General features: G+C 51.3%; 7 protein-coding genes across 7 annotated transcripts; 3 read left to right on the top strand and 4 right to left on the bottom strand.

Moving 5' to 3' along the window:
• Window positions 1-440: 440 nt before the first annotated feature.
• Window positions 441-1,133, bottom strand: TRV_04067 (uncharacterized protein; the record flags this gene model as incomplete). Its single annotated transcript, XM_003021773.1, has 1 exon — window positions 441-1,133. One exon carries the CDS (start codon window positions 1,131-1,133, stop codon window positions 441-443), a length of 693 nt encoding a protein of 230 aa, XP_003021819.1.
• Window positions 1,134-2,033: 900 nt separating this feature from the next.
• On the bottom strand, window positions 2,034-2,546 carry TRV_04068 (uncharacterized protein; the record flags this gene model as incomplete). The annotated part of the gene is made up of 1 exon (XM_003021774.1): window positions 2,034-2,546. The coding sequence occupies one exon, from the start codon at window positions 2,544-2,546 to the stop codon at window positions 2,034-2,036; it is 513 nt and encodes a 170-aa protein (XP_003021820.1).
• A 101-nt stretch (window positions 2,547-2,647) lies between these two features.
• Window positions 2,648-2,797, top strand: TRV_04069 (uncharacterized protein; the record flags this gene model as incomplete). The annotated part of the gene is made up of 1 exon (XM_003021775.1): window positions 2,648-2,797. The coding sequence occupies one exon, from the start codon at window positions 2,648-2,650 to the stop codon at window positions 2,795-2,797; it is 150 nt and encodes a 49-aa protein (XP_003021821.1).
• A 1,546-nt stretch (window positions 2,798-4,343) lies between these two features.
• Window positions 4,344-5,111, top strand: TRV_04070 (extracellular serine-threonine rich protein; the record flags this gene model as incomplete). Its single annotated transcript, XM_003021776.1, has 1 exon — window positions 4,344-5,111. One exon carries the CDS (start codon window positions 4,344-4,346, stop codon window positions 5,109-5,111), a length of 768 nt encoding a protein of 255 aa, XP_003021822.1.
• A 2,479-nt stretch (window positions 5,112-7,590) lies between these two features.
• TRV_04071 (DUF821 domain protein) lies at window positions 7,591-8,930 on the top strand (the record flags this gene model as incomplete). Its single annotated transcript, XM_003021777.1, has 2 exons — window positions 7,591-7,956; window positions 8,034-8,930. The coding sequence occupies 2 exons, from the start codon at window positions 7,591-7,593 to the stop codon at window positions 8,928-8,930; spliced, it is 1,263 nt and encodes a 420-aa protein (XP_003021823.1).
• Window positions 8,931-11,461: 2,531 nt separating this feature from the next.
• TRV_04072 (uncharacterized protein) lies at window positions 11,462-14,073 on the bottom strand (the record flags this gene model as incomplete). The annotated part of the gene is made up of 2 exons (XM_003021778.1): window positions 11,462-13,871; window positions 14,030-14,073. The coding sequence occupies 2 exons, from the start codon at window positions 14,071-14,073 to the stop codon at window positions 11,462-11,464; spliced, it is 2,454 nt and encodes an 817-aa protein (XP_003021824.1).
• Window positions 14,074-15,128: 1,055 nt separating this feature from the next.
• On the bottom strand, window positions 15,129-16,457 carry TRV_04073 (uncharacterized protein; the record flags this gene model as incomplete). The annotated part of the gene is made up of 1 exon (XM_003021779.1): window positions 15,129-16,457. One exon carries the CDS (start codon window positions 16,455-16,457, stop codon window positions 15,129-15,131), a length of 1,329 nt encoding a protein of 442 aa, XP_003021825.1.
• Window positions 16,458-18,519: the final 2,062 nt, after the last annotated feature.

An 18,519-nucleotide genomic window follows, 5' to 3' on the forward strand; every position in this document is an offset into this window, starting at 1 on the left:
TATCTCTTTTCTACAGCTTCAAAGGCATGGTGGTGATGTGGCCTGATGCTGCTAAGCGACTAGGTAGTTAAGCGATGCAAGGCCCATCGGCCTAACTTAGGCCTGCAGGCGGCCGTCCATCTATCTCTACTCCGTACAGAGCGTACAGAGCGTACAGAGCAGAGAGCATCATGACTATGGATATACTATCTGTTGTTGACCTTGCACTATATTCATTGCGAGTTACACATAACTATCTAATGGCTGACTGGCTGTTATTTCAAACTCGACTTGCGGGAGATGGCCCGTACGAATAAATGCAGGGCAGTTGGCTACGGGATACCAGTATTTCAAACCGGCTGCCTGTTGTTCCCAGTTGCCAGCAGAGTGAGGATGGATATACAGGCACAGGTTATCAGAATAGAACAGGTACGGTACCCTGCATGGATGGAGGCCCCCGTTCAGTCGTGCGTCTCTCCAGACAACGGCGTCGCCTTCATCGACGGCCTGCTCTCAAACCGCTCGAACCAGGCAGCCAGGCGCGGCCTGCCCTGTCGAAAGTCCTCCCCGACGCCGCGAAACAGCAGCCAGCTCAGCGCCGTCGCCAGAGCAATATGGCCAACATGCACTACTGCACCGTTGTTGTTGTTGTTGTCGTCGTCGTCGTCCAGCTCCCGCTCCAGCCAGTCGAAGCTCTCGACCAGCTTGCGGGCCAGGTTGGCGCTCAGCTCTGGGTACCGCAGCTCCTCGGGCCGTCTGGTCGTCTCCCAGCGGACGGCAATGCCGACATCCGCTAGACCGCTGGCCACGGCCTGGATGCGCAGGGCCTGCCACCTGGCCTCACCCTCGCGAGGGATCAGAGGGCGTCCCTGGTGGCGGGTATCAAGGTACTCGCAGATGACATTGGAGTCGAACAGGGCAGAAGTTGCCTCTGGGCTTGGATCTGCTTGGTCTGCTTGGTCTGCTTGGTCTGCCTCTCCACGAAGCAGAACTGGCACTTTTCCAAGGGGATTCTGGGCGTAGACTTCAGCGTTGGCCCGCATGGGGCTTGTTTCCTGATGGACCACCTGGATGTCTGCTGCGAGGCCGGCTTCGTGGGCGAAGACCAGCACTTTGCGGGCGTAGGGCGAGTGAGTCTGGTAGAGCAGCTTCATCTTGTCGGTTGCTCTGCGTCCAGCTTGTCATACCAGACGACGGGTGACGGTGACTCGAGATATAAAAGCTCTGGAGCGGAGCCTGTATATACGAGGCCATCCTGGGGTATCTGTTGTCTGGCTGTCTGTCCTGGTCACCCCCTGAGCTGCTTGCTCGTGTTGTGGCTTCGTCTGGCAACCCTAAGTTCGAACCGAGTCGAGACACGCCCTTCTGAAACGTCGCCAGTCGAGCTCACCTACTGGCCGGTTAGTCACTAGCAGCGTTTGCAGTCAAGTATACGAGCCGAGCAGAGCAGAGCAGAGGGTGGAATATAAATACGGCAGGTCAAGTCGCCTGGGGGTGTCTCTGGCCGTCTCGCTCACAAATGATAACTGATAAAAAAATATGAATAACAAATAACAAATAATAACAATATGACACGGCAGCTCCTCAGACGTGAACTATGTATGTATACTGTCGAAGCCATGCGTTTCATCTGTCGACATGTATCAGCCATCACTCTATCTTTGGACTCTCTAGTTGGCCGAAGCATGGCCATCGTTCGCCGTCGAGAACCAGCGCTGCCGTCGCCCGTCGACGCCGTCTGCCCTGCCTGGCCAGGTCACTGCTACTAACTCCCCCTAACCAACTAATCTGTCAGTTCCATCCGTCAACACTACCTACCTATGATTATTTAGTAGTTATCCGACAGTTATCCGTCCGTGTCCAAAAATAACTAAACCAGCCCAAGTGGGAACTTCGGAGAAAAAAAAAAAGACACACGGAGACAACAGCAAGACGAGGAAAAGAAAGCAAAAGGAAGAGCAGAGAGAGCAGAGAGAGCAACGGCCGGTGTGCATGCAAGGCATCTTTGCAGCCTCCTTTTGCCGGCCGTCGCATCCGTCCTTCTCCTTCTCCTCCTAGTTCTCCTCCGTCTTTCTCCAGCAGCAAGCAATAGCAGCGTCTTCTATGGCCGGAGTCAACGTGCATGCATGAAGCGAATGATAGTAAGGATAACGTCCTGCGCCCCCTAGCTCATCATCGCCATCGCCATCACCATCATTATTATCAGCATCATAATCATAATCATCAATGCACATGGCCGATGCGATGTCTTGTCGGCGTCTGATTGGGGCGAAGCATCTTCTCTCCCCTGTCCAGGACCGCCCCCCCCTTTTCCCCCTAAGCACCGACGCCGACGACGACGACGACGACCAAGACATCATCATCTCGACAGCATCTCGAAAGAGCCTCAGAAGCATGGGACTCGCTTTTCTTTTCTTTTTTTCTTTTTCCTTCTTCTTTTTTCCTCCTTGGTAGAGTGATATACTTACTGCAAGGAAGTACGGAGTAAGTAAGTATATGCTTCCTACATCTTCCGCTCGGAGGACGGCGGGCACATCATGGGCCATGGGTGTTGAACCATGAGCCATTGGAGCTATAGAGCCATGGGGGCCCCCTGGAGTCGCTACCTGGAGTCCTTGAAGCCATGTTCCTGTCCAGTCTGGGGGTATACGGACACACACATATAGACATGGCCAGCAGCATGAAAGAAAAGCAAAAAAAAGAGGCACAGTGGAAGAAACGAGAGAAAAGGAAGAAGAAGAAGGAAGAAGGAGAAAAAAGAAAAGAAGCAAAACGTGCCTGTCCCTGGCCGGGCTGGCTGTTCGACTGGACAGGATAAGATTAAAGCCTCATCGAAGGAGTCTTGGAGAGCCTGTTCGCATCGCCAGACGGGCGACCTGAGAGACTTGATAGGAGAGGCAGGACGGAGAGTAAACGAGAGATTATCCCCCTGAGAGCAGTCACCAACCTCTCCCCCCTAACAGCCGTCCATCCAACCCCAAGCCGGCGGTTAGCTTTGCATCCACCGTCGTCGATAAGCCAGGCAGTCCAGTAACTAGGAGTAATAATAATAATAAGTAAGAGTAATAAAATAACAAGAAGTGTTCGCATGACCTTTCCATCCATGCGAGCCCAAGCTGCCATGTAACCCTTTCGTGCATCGGAGCTTGCCTGGCTCACCGTTGGCGCCCTTCATCCCTGCCGGTTCATCGCTATACCACTGCCGACGGACTTCCAAGTAGTAAAGTATGGGAGAAAGAACTCCATTATTGGTGATATATAGAAGTAAATGCATCTCGCTCTCGTATCTCATCGCATCCTCCAGTGAGACATGCTTCTTGCGGCTGATCGAGATGCCCAAACCCTCCGTCTCGTCGCCTCCGGCCAGTGCATGTCCCCATCCCCATCCCCCCCAATCCCAGGTAATAATCGCATGATACGACCCTTCCATGCGACGATGGAGTCGCATCCTCCCTCCTCGTCTTGTTTCTCTATTATTATCCATCCCGGCCTGGTCTAGCTGCTGGTGCTGCTGCTGCCCATCTTAGCGTCTCCAGCTGGCACAAGGCCTGGGAACCAACCGGCTGCTGGGCGCGAAGGAAGCCCACAGCCCAATCGGACCAGCGACCAAGCGACTCTCTCTCCCTCGCACACACATACTATCTATCTGTCTATCTTCTTTGCTCTCTCCGTCTTCTTCGTCTTCTCTTTACTATCATCTTCTCCTATCTTCTATCTTCTATCTACTCTCTGTGATCTACTGTCTGTAATCTACTCTGTAATCTACTCTGTAATCTTCTGTCTGTTATTTACGTATCGTCTCGTCACAAACAAGGAAAAAGAAGGAAAGAGCGAACCTCATCAAAGTTTATGCAAGGAGGGTCCCTTCCTGCTAAGGTAGCCCCATTTTATGCCAGGGACCAGGACTCTTCCTCCCCCTCTGATTGGCTGTCCTGGTGGGGCATCTCATTTAACGCGCACTAAGCCCGAAGCGGCCGTCACTGGACAGCCTCGCGAACGCGGAAAGTAAGGCCGCACCAACACTTTTGACACCCTCCCCTCCCTCAGCCTCTTTCTGCTTCGACTTTATAAAAACTGCGCCGGCGTCCTCGCTCTCTCGCTCGCTTTTTCTCTCCTCCTCCTCCTTCTCTCTCTTCTCTCTCTTTTCTCTCTCTCTCTCTTCTCTTTCTCTTCTTCAAGTCAGCCAACTCAGTCGCTCTTTAGACTCATTCGCTCGCTCAGGTCCTGGCCTCGCTACGCTCTAATAACTAAATAAAAATACCCTTAATCCTTCCTATACCCGGGTCTCTCCAGATCTATACTCTTGATACCAACAACAACAACAACTACAACTACAACATCACCACCAAAAAAAACAAGACAAGATGAAGGTCACTCTCGTCGTTGCTGCCCTCGCGGCCGCCGTCTCTGCCGTCACTCCTCCAAACTACTCCCTGCCTCCCTCTGGCAACCCCATCGGCACCCCAGGCCTCCACGAGAAGGTCCCTGTCGACAAGCCCTACGCCATCACCTGGCAGGCAACCACCGAGAGCCATGTCTCCATCATGCTCCTCCACGGCTGCCCCAAGAACTGCAACCCAGTTCAAACTCTTGCTGAGAACATCCCGAACACCGGCAGCCTCTCTTGGACTCCTAGTTCTGACCTCACCGGTGACGACTCCTACGGCCTCGTGATCGTCGTCGAGGGCACCGGCCAGTACCAGTACAGCACCAACTTCGGCATCGAGAACCACAGCCCCAAGCCACAGCCACCAAAGTCCACCACGCCAGCCGAGAAGCCTACCTGGACTCCCCAGCCCTCCAAGCCAGTCACCCACATCGTCGAGGCTTCCTCCAGCACTCCCGTCCCCTCCGGCGGCGTCATCACTCTCACCACCTCCATCTGCCCGCCATCTGCTACCACTTCCACTGTCCCCGGCGTGCCCCAGCCAACTGGCAGCGCGCCAGTCCCCGGCACTCCTCACCCAACCGGCGGCAACCCTGGCCCAGCTCCAGCTCCATCTGGCTCCGGTGCTCCCGTGCCACCACCAGCCTCGACCAACACCCCTCCACCATTCAACAACGGTGCCGGCCGCGTCGGCGCTGGCTTCGGTGCCGCTCTCCTCGTTGTCGCCGCTGCTTTTGCCATGTAAAGAGAATTGCTCCTTTTCTTTTCTCTCTTCGATAAAATATGTATTAGACATACCAAGATCAGCCTCATGAACCGTGCGATGATATCTCTCCTACTACTATTACCACTACTACTTCTCTCACAATTTCTCTTCATCTAACTATTACTCTTACTTCTTCTTCTACGCTGCTCATAGAAGCGCGCCTTTTTTTTTTTTCTACTCCGTATCTAGAACAGCTTGACTGTCCTTCATCGACTTTTTCTTTCATACCTCTTCCGCTTCTCATGATGGACTGCACAAAAGTCTGCTTTCCTTGTCCCTTTTCCTAGTTCATGTCTTCCTCGCCCGTATGTATGTAAATACTAATACTTAACTACCACTTTATACCGCTTACCCACTTCAATTGTCCTTGCTTCTCGCTTCCCCGTCAGGTTCCCTGCAGATACCGTGTCGGCTATAGGGCTAATCTCCCTCTCCGTTTCATCGCATCCAACGGCTTCCTGCCTGGCCTTGCTTCATCCTGCGCCGTACATCACACATACACACACACACTTACATACATACATACTGACACCCTGCCCTTTTCAACGCCACCGTCGCACAACCCACGATACACATTCTCTTGAATTAAGCTTATCGCTGACATAACCTTAACCGCAGCCCCCTCAAGCCATCCCCAAGCCCCCTTTTTTCCTCGCTGTATAAGTATATGTAACTCCATTCTCCATCAGGGAGATGTTCATTTCGTCATCCAACAACCGCTGCCCTAGCTCCTGTCGATCGTGCCGATCTTAAAACACCCTCGTCCTCTCCCTTTCCTAACCCACACACACTAAAACTGTCGGATCTTCCCCCGCCATTCAGCTTGTCAGCGCAAGGCTGTCTCCATAAGCATGTACTTACATGTACTTACTTACCACCCGACTTAGGTTATGCTCCTTGTCCTGCTGCGGCCGCGGGCGGGTCGACTCGAGCGGGAAATACTTACGGTATGGAGAAGCACGTTGATCGGGATAGACAACTATCGTTTCATTCCTTTGTTGCTCGTATATTCTCCTCCTCCTTACTTGCTGATTGACTTACGCCGTAAGACTGTGTGTAAGCGTTTGTCTTTAACCCCCCGTTTGTAAATATGTCCCCTTGTGCTCATACGCCGTTTGTCGCTGAACGACGCCAGGTAAATGAAGCTCACAGGCTGAAACGGCTTAGACGGTACGTTAGTAGTTAGCGCGACTTGGCTTTATTTCGGTTCTGCACTGGTGTGCCTGGGATCACCCCCTTGCACCTACGGTACTCCGTACCTTATACTTAAGTACCTAGGTACTTACAGTACAAGCTTACCCCGTATCCGCCCGCCAGCTCATGAAGCGCCCGCCTGTTGTTGCTTCTCTTTGACATCCACTCGACGCTTGGCTGGGAATAGCTAAACCGGCGCACGGCTACCGGGCGGCCTTGGGACGGAGATGAGAATGTAGATGACAATTTCAGTAGTCGGGCCTGCCGACACACTACACTACGAAAAAGCTGGTTTAGTCAGGGTTCGGCTACTGATGTCTGTTCCGTCGTCTTTGGTTTAGCGCCGCTTCATCGCCTGCAGGGTGAGATGAGATGAGGTGGCTGTGATTCTGCGACCAACGGGTCTAATAATAAATAATGTCGACTGATGACTGATCCCATGCCCTTGAGACAGTGGCTTCTGCTGTGCGATGATACCATGTGCGTGCATAAATAGGGAACCCGACCAGAGATAAAACATAGCGCGAAAAAAGAGATTTTTTGGTCTGTCGGCTGTCCCCCGTCTGGCGTTCTGGACAGTTTGTTGTGTGATTCTCGAAGGGTACCCCTGATATCGTTAAATTATCGGACCGGCTGCCGGTTGGAGGCCCGTCGGCTAGTGCGACACTTCATGCGCCCTTCCATAAAAGAGAGCCGTCCAAAGAGTCGGAACTCCCTCGACTATCCTCATCAAGCTACCTGTTCAACCAACAATCATCACAAACGATGGCTGTTTATGGGCATTCCATCCAGCTGCTATCCCCTTTCTATCCAGCATCAACCCTATTTTTTTTCTCTGCGCTTCAGGCGCAAAAGCCATCCGCTGAAATCTCGAGGCTTCACCACGCTTTCCTTAGGGATACGAAGTGAGTTCGTTGAAACCTAAGCTACCACACCAACTTGGTTTCCCACCACCAGTCACAAGTGAGGACAAAACCACTTGCAACGCCGCGACGTATCAAAAATCGCACCGCCAAAACCCTGGACGGGACAAAAAAATCAAGCTCTGCCAAGGAAATTTCGCCACACTTTGCTTGCGTCAAAAACTCAAAAGGCGCCACGATGGTCACATGATTTAAGCGCGGGCGGTCCATGGATCCCATGGGGAAAAATGATACTACCTAGGCCCCTTTACAAGAATTTTCCCGTCGATTATCTTTGCGATGCAGTCAGGGGTTCGTTCTTCTCACTCATGGCGCCGTCTTCCGTCACATAGCCACCCAAAATGGACGCGCAGACTCATCCGCATCCGACATCTGCAACCCGAAAGTACCGCAGGCGCACCGTCGCCGCCAGCCTCCTTTTAGCGCTGGTGTTACTTTGGTGCCAACTGCGCGGCTATCCCAGTCCAATTACCGCCCCTGCCAGCTGCCAGTATCATGCAGCAGACCCTGGGTACCAATGGAATCACAAGCGGGATGCCAACACTCTTGTGCTCGGCGCTGAGCAATGTCAGTCGGCTTTCCCAGGCCTCTTCGCGGAGATTGATCGCGCGAAACAAGAGCGGGCGCAGCGCCCTATAAGCCTTGCAGAAATCGATTCCGTCATACCCAAAAACGGATACATCCGTGCGATGATTTACGACCAACAAGTAAGAAAGTGTCTTTTTTGTCAATAAAGAAAATATAGTAATCCTGTGAATTGGGGCTAACAGTGCCATTGCTTAAGCTCTATGTTATTGCTGTGAATGGAACTATATACTCCCGGGAAATTGCGACGCTGCACGCCCTACACCGAGCAATTGTCTCCTCTCCCGACCCGCTCCCAAATATAGAATTCGTCTTCAACACCGACGATAAAGTTGATCCAGTTGCGCAGTGGGGTTACGCCCGGCGCGAACAGGATACAAACCTATGGCTTATGCCTGATTTCGGATACTGGTCCTGGCCCGAGACAAAAGTTGGAACCATGCAAGAAGTTCAAATGGGGGCCGAACGGGAAGAACACACCTGGGCCTGGTCGAAGAAAATCCCCCAGCTTTTCTGGAGAGGCGCCACCATGGACCTGGAGGTCCGCGAGAAGCTTATTCAAGTCACCAGGGGCCAGCCATGGGCGGACGTCAAGCCGATAACATGGCGTGATAACGACAGTATGCAGAACGATTTGAAATCAATGCCCGAACACTGCCGGTTCAAGTACCTCGCTCAGACCGAAGGGAACAGCTACTCCGGGCGCCTGAAGTATCTCCAGAGCTGCAACTCGGTCGTCATTTCTCACAGTCTCGAGTGGATCCAGCACCAGTCTCCTCTCATGAAGAGCTCGGGCCCAGACCAGAACTATGTAGAGGTGCGGAGGGACTGGTCGGACCTACGCGAGAAGATCGAGTGGCTTGAGGAGCACGAGCAGGACGCAAAGCGGATTGCACGGAATAATATCAGAACGTTTCGAGAACAGTACCTTACACCCGCTGCGGAAGTTTGCTATTGGAGGCACCTCATACGCTCTTGGGCAAAGGTAAGCTTTGAACCGGAGTTTTTCAAGGAAGTTGACGGCAAAAAGGCCTGGCGAGGAGTGCCCGTTGAATCCTTCCTGTTAATGCAACGACTGGAATGGGATCCTTATTGATTGGATGTGCTATGACTGTGTTGTTGAACCGCTTAGACCTTACTTTCCTTTTTTTCCTCTGATAGATTGGACGTTGGTATATATGACTTTGGGATATATCAGTTGATTTATAATGTCATTTAATAGATGTTGGTAGATCTGATTCAACCTAGATAAATTGAACCTTCTCGGTTATTGAATTCCTCAGGCATGATATCTCTGGAATCCTTCGACATCAACGATCTAGATCTAGTTATATTCATGGATTTTATATGTTTCACATGAGAAATACAGTACCTCACCTGTATTCGATGCAGTTTAGCCAATAAAGACCTTGTCCAAATTTCAATCATGGAATAGACATGGTACTCCAACGAGCGGCCGTTTATACCGCAGATGGGAGTACGACTATCACCCTCTGGTCAAAGATGACGACGGCGTTATCTATAGTATTTTTCATGACAGATTAGATCCAATCCATCGCACCATCCCGGGGATCGGGGTTACCTGTAAGAAATGCCACCGCTTGAGAACCACAACTCCAAAAACAACCGCTTGAAATTCCCTGGGCACGCATCACTCCTAGTATCCGGGAACCATCGTGCGGAGTTGTGGTACGGATCAGAGGCGCCTCTGAAGGATTTACCGAGGATACGAGTCCTTTGGGGCCAGGAGAAGCCGCATTAGTTACCCATGCATACATAGACATGCTGCTAAATTACAAAGACAAAGGTGGTCGCTTGGGCAGCTCCCACTGACAGGAGGCCAATTATCTGGTGGTTCGGTGATTGAAGTGCTAGGATAGGGCTGAGGAACGAAGTATGAAGGTGACTACCGGTCCCTGTTCGTCGCAGGGCCAATAGCGATACCCTCTATGGAGCAGCTCTTGTTGTCGATTTGGGCTTGGCTGCAGGAGCCTCAGCTCAAGCAGCAGCAGAAGCCACAGTCTCCCCTGGCGGCAAAGGGAAACAAAATCGCATCTGGCTGAACTACCTCCTGGTTGACATATGTAACTCCTCCGTGCGTGCCTGGGTACGTCCCTGGGGATTCCCCCGGGTCGGCCCTATCAGAAGCTTGGTAGTTTAACGTTCCGTCGTCCAAACTCTCGCTGCAGTGTAGAGTATATTCTTGATATGCTGGAAGTGTCTTATATTGCAGACGAGCGACTCCGGCCTTTACCATCCTTGTGACAGCGCCTACACCTGCAGGGCTGCTAGTGATTAAATCTACCAGCCACGTCAGCTCGCGCCGTTGGACGCCGTGCTGATTGGCAGAGTCACTCTGTGGCGTAGGGGCTGGCTCTGTCCGACATAGCTAGCCCGCAGTCTGTGCTGGGGAGAAGGTGAGCTGAGCAGGACACTCCAGCCTCAGTCTGCTCGCTATTTAAAGCCAAGGGCCCCCGGGGCGCACACTGCTGTCTAGCCGTCTCTCTCCCTCGCCCTCTCTCGCCCTCTCTCGCTCTCGATCTCGCCAGCCCGCCACGGAAACCTCGCCAATAAATCCACTTGAATAGTTGTTACTCGGTACTTTCGTCGAACGGCCAGCAAAGATGTCCAGCGCCGGCTACTATCAGAACCAGCCACAGCAGAGGTACGGTGCCCTCGCCTCTTCGTATCGGCCACGGCGTTATGCATGTACATCGCATGGCCAAGAAAATATGACAGCATCTCATTTCCATTCCTTGGGCGATGGCAACTGACGGACTGACCGATCACAGCTACAATGGCGGCTATCCTCCCCAGGGCCCCCCACAGGGCGGTCCCCCTCCTGTGCGTATAACGCTGTCGTTATCCCGTCGCCGTGCAACTTAAGTTGGTGGGGTTGGAAAGCGCTGACTTCGATATAACTCATAGATGCAATACCAGCAGGCACCGCCGCCAGTTGTCGTGGAGGAGAAGAAGGATAGGGGATGTCTCTACACCTGGTACGTGCACTCATATCCTAGGGCGGGATCAGCAGCTATAACTATCAAGAAATGCAAGAAAGAAACTGACGTTTATGACCCCCCGAAGTCTCGCGACGCTCTGCTGCTGCTGGCTCTGTGGAGAATCGTGCGAGTGCTGCTGTGATATATGCTGCTAAACACAAACACATGTATCACCCTCCTTGTCGTTGCAGCATTGCTTGACGGGACTCCTCTACCTGTTTTCCTTCCTGTTTGATAATGACCACCACCACCCCCAGAATATGACTGATGCTATGTGAATATCGTGTTTCAGCTTTCAGCGCGAAGACTTCCAGCGAGCCCACTCTCCCGATTTAGTGGTATGTGGCTGTCCTGGCCACTACTCAGTGTAAAAAAGAATGAATCTATTATTATTTACTTTATCCAGGACCGAGCTAGTCTAATTGTAATCTATCGCCCATTTACACGAATCCGGTTGGTCTCCCCTTTTACAAAGCATGGAGACACATCACAGATGGTCAATGGTTTGCGATAGTGCGTTATACAAAAGAGGGTAGAGGTAGGGAAAAATAAGTAGGGGAAAAAATTAAGGAAATGGGAAGGGAGCGTCATCAATCATTAGGGTGTTGTTGCGGATGAACGAATGTCAGTCAAGGCCGTTGTCAAATGCTTCATCATCTCTGGGGAGAGCACTTGGGCTGAGAACTGAGAGGCTGGTGCGTATAGGTTGGTATTTGGGTGATGATTGACAGACCTCGGATTCTGTCATTGTGTCGGCGTCGGGGTTAGATCTGATATCACTTTCTAGTGGTGGACAAGCACATGTTAGTGTGCTTGGCCCGTCACGAATAGCAAGACCTATCGCCAACACGAGAGTGACAGAGAACTTGAGCCATTCCTGCATGGCCGGCGTATACCCGGAAGGAAGTGATGTTGCAGTACCCGGTCGATGGTTGACACTGACGGGGGTTGATGGTTCCTGATCCTCCTCCGTCCGGACTTCCTCGCTGCGTCCCAGACACCTTGCACTTCGAACCATAGAATACCTGACCCATTGGTTCCGTGTATGTGTACCAAGTAACAGACCGAGGAACCACCAGGATATACCACCTAGACGGCGCCAGTTGGAATGCCATGCGTTGGACAAGATGCGGCAGGCCAGTGTTCGTGCGTTAGATAGTAGCTGTGGGACGTATAGGTGTAACTTTTCAAGCCACGATAGAGAAGCATGGTGCTGCCTGGCTGAAATTATGCGGTTAATGGGACTCATACCGATGCGTAGAGTCGATATCTGGCGACTGCGGTTGCGGCGTCGTCTGACTGTACCTCCTCCTTCATAGCTTATTGCTTCGCTTCCTGGCGAGCGGCTTTTACTTGCGGCAAACGGACTATATCCAAACTCTTCCGTGTCGTCAAATGATAAGTCGTGACCAGCCATTGCTTCTTCAAAGGACTGATAATGCGTTACATTACCCTCCAGCGAGTCAAGTGCATCTGTCCTCGCTGCATCAGTGTCAGCATCGTCTCCATCTGTCTCGTCATCATATAACGACTCGCCATAACCTGATCCAGCCTTTGAATATCGTAGCGTCGAGAAATACCGTGCCAGACGTTGCTGTTGTATAGAGCCAGGCGACGCCGATGGGTTTACAGGTGGAGCGTACGGCGAAAGGGCGGCGGATGCAGTTGGTAAGACAAGCGGTTTCAACGTACAGCAACCAGAAGGGAAACGGCGCATCTTTCTCTTTCGATACTGGAGTTTCCCCTGTAATTGGAGTTCTGGTGATAACGGGAGCGATGTTGCTGACCCAGGGCCAGACTGGCTTGATAGAAGGGAGGTTCGTTGGGAATGTGACGGACAGGAATCGAAGCCCGAGTCAACAGATGCTAGCTCAAAGACACGAGAATCTTCATCTCCCGAACCCCTTTTGCATGGGTCAGAAAACGAAGCGTCCGGCTCGCTGGTGGGATGGAAAAGAGGCTGTCGAACCGGTGACAAGGGTATCTTGGTGAACATCGACTTGGGCCTAGGTGTACGGCACATACTACCATCACCGCCGTGTATCGAGGAAGCACCGTCTACTGCTGAAGCTGGTGGGGGAGCGGGCAGTTCTACTCTGCCAGGCGACTGAGCAAGCAATTCAGTCAGCACATCAACTCGGCGCTCCAGACTGCGGTTCGTAGCAGTAACAGCTTCTAGCGTCCGTCGGTTCTGTGCTTCTTTCTCAACCTCCCATTCGAGCTCTCTGATCTTGTTGTCTTTGACTTCTACTTCACGTTCCAGTACTCGTATGCGTATCTTCAATTGAGCTTCTCGTTCTGCGACCACCGCCTCTTCGTCCTGTACTCGAGCTTCAAACTTCTCCTCCCATTCAGTAAGTTCCTGCCTTAGGATCCTGTACTCGGTCTTTAATGCCTTGTATCGAGCAGCATGTGTCTTTGCATCGGCCAACTCAGCATACTGGAGCGTGGCCGCAAGCTGGTTCTCAAGATGCTCGATGTATTGAGATGCATCACGACGGCCGTCTCGATTCCGCTCTTTTGGTCTTTTTATTCGGTCAAGGCTTGTGAAAGGATTACTTTTCTGCGACGATATCGACGCTTTCCTCGTGGAATGCAGATGCATCTTCTCTTCCCAGTCGAGATCCAGCTCTAGTTCGTGGGTTTGAGTGTCCTGAGCCTGAGCCTGGTCCTGGTCCTCAACGCTAACTTTGGGCCGGCCAAATGATGCAGACCATGGAGGCGAGTCTGGCTGCGACTGAAATATGGATGTCACGGGTACACGGGAGGTATGCTGAGATCGTCTTCGCTGAGTCGAGTTCCCCAATTCTCTCAATATACTCGATCGTCTGCTGTGCGGGCCCCTGGAAAAGCTACTGGCAGTTGTTGTATGAAATCCCTCGTAGGCGAAGTCGTTTTCTTTGTTGTCGTCTTCAATGCCGTCCAATGTACTCCTCCATGTCTCGGCCTGGGATTGTGGAGGGCTCAGTGGTCTGGACGAAGATGCAGTAGCAGGCGTTGAGGTAGATGCAGAAGCCGAGGCAAGCAACGCACCCCTAAACCGAGCGTTACGAAGCTGCAGCCGACGGTTTTGGGTGTTGAACGGGGGAGAGGGACTCAGGGTCGGCGATCTGCTGCGGAATGGGCTGATACTGTTGTTATACTCGTTATTCTCGCTATTCTTGCTGGTTGACGGGGGAAGGAAGGAAAGTACCTCGACCTCGACGAAGAGCCCCCTATCTCTGGGTGTCTGTCCATCTTTTGGCAGTGGTTATGAATAATATAGGCAGCAAGTCCGGCCAGACTCCATCACCCCCCGGCTGGTACCACTACCCATATACAGCCAAGTCGCCCGATTGGCCCGGAGCCGCAACTGTCAGATGGAAACCAAGCAGCAGCACGCAAGATGCCGAGGGAGACGCGAAAAAAAAGGGGGGGCGAAACGGCAACCTTCTGGAGAAAGGGTTGAGAGGAAGAATAAAGAGGGAAATGAGAGTCAAGTCATGGCAGACGTTCTGCTGCGAGACTAGTCCTTAAATTGGATGGATCTATTTGTTTTGCTCCCTTCACTTTTTGTTTCTTCTTCCTTCGCCGTCGCTTTTTGCTCACATTCTGGATGTCGTTTTTTCTTTTTTCTGCTTAAGGAAGTTTGTTTACTTTTGCGGATGTTTCAGGCTGATGAGTCAGCAGTCATGTGAGAAAGATAAGATGAACTGATAAGATGCGAAAAGCCATAACACTGAACCGCGGCTGGTGATGGATGGGATAATTACGGAGTAGTGTGTTCAGAGTAGAAAAATGTATTTATACGCTGAGCACTGGCAGGGGCAGTGGTAGTGGTGGTAAAGACAACAGTGAAACCTGCAGATGTGCTGGGTTCCATTATTCGTGGTGGTACAGGGACTGGACAATAATGGGGCAGTAGTGGTCTCGATGCAAGCGCTCCGTCATACCGAAGGGGATGATTTATGCCTGGTTTATGCTCATCCCTGCGTGTGGATATCAAATATGCTCAGCTAGTTTTCAGGGGGGTTCTCGCTCCTCTGGATTCTTAATCAGGAGAGAAGGGAGTATACGTGACGAGCAGACTCGTGTCCTCGACTTCTTTTCTCGCAATAACTTCAGTCCCTTAATTCGTTCTGAGCCCTAAGGTTTAGCTCTGACACTACTCCGTACCCCCAAGTCCTACAAGAAATCATAGGAGAGGCAGGGGAACGCGGTCGTAAGGGAAGTAGTTAGATTCTAGTACCATTATGTACAGCGCTGGCCGAATATCTTATTGGCTGTGATGTCCGCAGCACTACTTCAGCTAGTTACTGCTTGTCGTTAGCCTTTCTCTGGGCTTCTTCCTTAGCCTCCTGCTCCTTACGCTGTTTCTCTCCATCCTCCTTTGACTTCTTCATAGCGTCTTCCTTTTTCTTTTGTTCCTCAGCTTCCTCCTTTTGCTTCCTCTCTGCTTCGTCGGCTGCCTTCTTCAGCTTGTCTGCCTCCTCCTGAAGCTGCTTCTCGCGGTTCTTCTTGGCATCTTCGGCAGCGCTCTTCCATGTGCCTGCGTGGTGGTGCGTCACAAGCACTCGGCCCTGGGGCGTTGGGTTGTTATACGAGGCGAATGCGGGGACGGGAAGTATTATTATGTCGTCAAGACACTGCGGCTCGTTGCTGCCGTTCTTAACCAGATCACCATCCTTGATCTCCTTGTTCAGCGTCTTGGAAAGTGACTCGATGATCTTTGCGGTCATCTTCTTCCTCCCTGTCACCTCGACAACGTCACTGATCATCTCAAGTGTGATTCCTTCGGGGCCGACTCCCTTTTGCTTTGCAATATCAAGGAGTTGATGCACGACATCATCCACAACAGCCTTGATATGCTTGGAACCGGGCTGTGCTGCCAACACCGCATTGGTGAGGATCTTTTTACCGCCATGGTCGGCATCAGGTTCGAGCCCAACAACTAGGCCGGCCTTGATGATGCTGTTCGAACTGGATATCTCACTTGGCAGCCAGTTGCTTACCGGCTGCTCACATGTAGTATCCAGATCAGCCCAGATGCCACCTTCAGCCAACAAGATCAGATAACGTAGCATATCGGCTCGGAGGATGGGAATTTTGAGACTGGTATAAAGAGCTACGATGTCTGAGCCAGGGTAACGGCTACGCACATAGTCATCACTTGACTCATCGGTGAGCAACTCATGGCGGAAAGTAGGGTTCTTCACTATCCATGTATTGCTCATGTCGGCATACTCACTGCTGAGGTTCGCATGTTTGGCTGTTTGCCATATCTTGCTAGGAATCCCAGGGATTGTTTCGTTGGCATTTCCAGAGTGTGACGACGGTGTCGTTATTGCTGCAGAAGTTGTTGGCGTACCTGATGACGTGCTGGGAGGTTTTGTCCCCGGTGTACCTGTCGAGGATGATGCCAGCGTTGGTACGACCGGTGGTGGGTGCGAGATCAGTGATGGAGGCTCTTGATCAGGCTCAGGCGCTGGCGGCTGGAAGGGTTTATGCTGATCATCTGGGCGATCACGTATTGGCGTGTGGGCAGGCGCAGGGCCAAACTGTCGAGCCGAGTAGATGAGTATGATGCTGATAACGGAGGCTACAACGAGCGCTCGCAACACTCGTTGCCATGCAGTCGACATCTCTTCCTTGGCCCCTTTCGTCCAGGGTCTGCTTTTCCAACCGGCTAAAAAAAGTCACACCTGAACGGGAGTCATCCACAGCCCTCCAGTTTCGCCGTGACTGGGATGGAAGAGAGTAAAGGAGTAATTAATTTCGAAGTAGTAGAAGAGAGCTTCCCATCCAAGGATGTACGGTAAATGCCGAAAATTTCAAAAGGACAACACCACTAAAAGCCACCCGCGCACCAGGCAGCAAGCAAGGCCGGAAAGGAGGCTCTAGACCAACGCTTAATACAGCCTCGCTCTATGGAGGAGGCGAGGTCCTTCTTCCCTGTCCATCATACGGATCTAGCATAGCCTGCCGCGGGTGGGCTTTTATCTCCCGAGCCGGTATAGTGTACCTCTGCGGGAAATACACCTTCACAAGTACGGAGTAGCCGTACTATGCACTAACGATAGGAGACCTAGACCCCTTACTCTGTTGAATGGGAGTGTGCCTTTCCAACCCTTAAAATAGAAACACATTTTGCCCAATGGCGGCTCACTATGAGAGTACACGTGACTAACACTTTGGGCGTTTCAAGCGCCAGCTTAATAATAAGCCTTGGTCTCAACTGAGGTCGCGATTAACCATCAGGGTGAGATTCCGCCGTTGTGATTTAGGGATAAGGCTCCTGGATGGCGCGAAAACTTGCAAACTGGTATGAGGACCAGCAGCTGGCTGAAGGGCTGCTGGAAGACACACTCGAAGAGCTCTCTATACTTGTGGTGATAGCTGGGCAAATAATTAACTAGCTGGGTCGATTAGGATTGTCAGCTATCGATTGGAATATCAAACCTAGCTCCGCTTTCTAGGAGTTTCACTTCTACAGAGATATATGTTATCAATAATTCGAGCCTGACGTTGTTCTTATAAGTTTGTGAATGATAAATGATGTGTTTGGTAGTATTGACAGTCGTTGCACGACCACATCGGCATATAAAAGTAGGGTTCGCTCGCGTCTAGGAGTATGGTTTTCTTAAACGCTTCACGTGATACAGTTAGTTCTTCTTAGATAAGCACATAAATATATTCCTCATTGGCTGGAAATTTCAAGGCGTCCGATAAAAAAAGATCCGAGAGAATCTTCGACCACGACGAACAATCAATAAGAGTACACACCTCACCATAGCGAGCGAGACAACCATGGCTCAAGGTGCAATCAAGAAGTCCAAGCCTGCCCCGGCTAAAAAGTGAGTTAAATTGCATGGCCTTGATATATCCTTATTCTCCCACTAACCCTTTAACTAGGCCAACAACCCTAGGCCCAAAACGAGGCGCAAAGACCATCGCACCTAAGAAAGCGAAACTCATAAAACAACAGAAAATGGTCAAGGTAGATTGAAGCCTTCCATCTTGGAATTCGTGTCGCTGTCAGAGCTGATATGTGCTGTTCATTAGAAATTAACGTCCGGTTTGACTGGGAAGACTGAACGATTACTTGCTGAAAAGGCGGGACATCTGGAGTTATTAAAGGGAACAAGAAAGGATAAGAAGGGAGACAATAAGCAGGCCTCGAAGAAGTGAAATACAGTCTTATAGGATTGAGGGCTTAATTGCTTTGCTCTTTCAATGTTCAACGCTCAACCGGAACCTGCGCCATAAAAGGCACTCTGTGCCGCGAGATGCCAGCAAGCTTTGGGATGAAACATTGCGCAACGGCACTGCTGCCGGAGTGGACGGCTCCGAATGAAGGGAGGAAATTACCTTGCGCCGTCGATGAAGTGTGGTAAAGTATCATACCAGCATACTGTATGGTGTTGGGAGTGCGGACACGCTATGGAGGGATTGAATTGTGATGTGGGCCACCAACAATATATCAGAAAGTGTCCATTATCTATGCGAGGGCCACAAAAGGGTAGGGTGGATGGTGTTCATATTAGCTACCGCCTGCATCACCTACTTAGTGCGAAATACAAACTATACATTGTATTGTCAATATGGGATTACCAATGATGTCAATCAGGATATCAACAGGCATAAATAACACTCCGAAAAACATAGACGGACAGGAGTATACAAAAAAAAAATAAAAATAATAAT

The sequence above is a fragment of the Trichophyton verrucosum genome, assembly GCF_000151505.1.
Source record: "Trichophyton verrucosum HKI 0517 chromosome Unknown contig00321_1.f1.exp, whole genome shotgun sequence".
Lineage (NCBI taxonomy): Eukaryota > Fungi > Ascomycota > Eurotiomycetes > Onygenales > Arthrodermataceae > Trichophyton > Trichophyton verrucosum.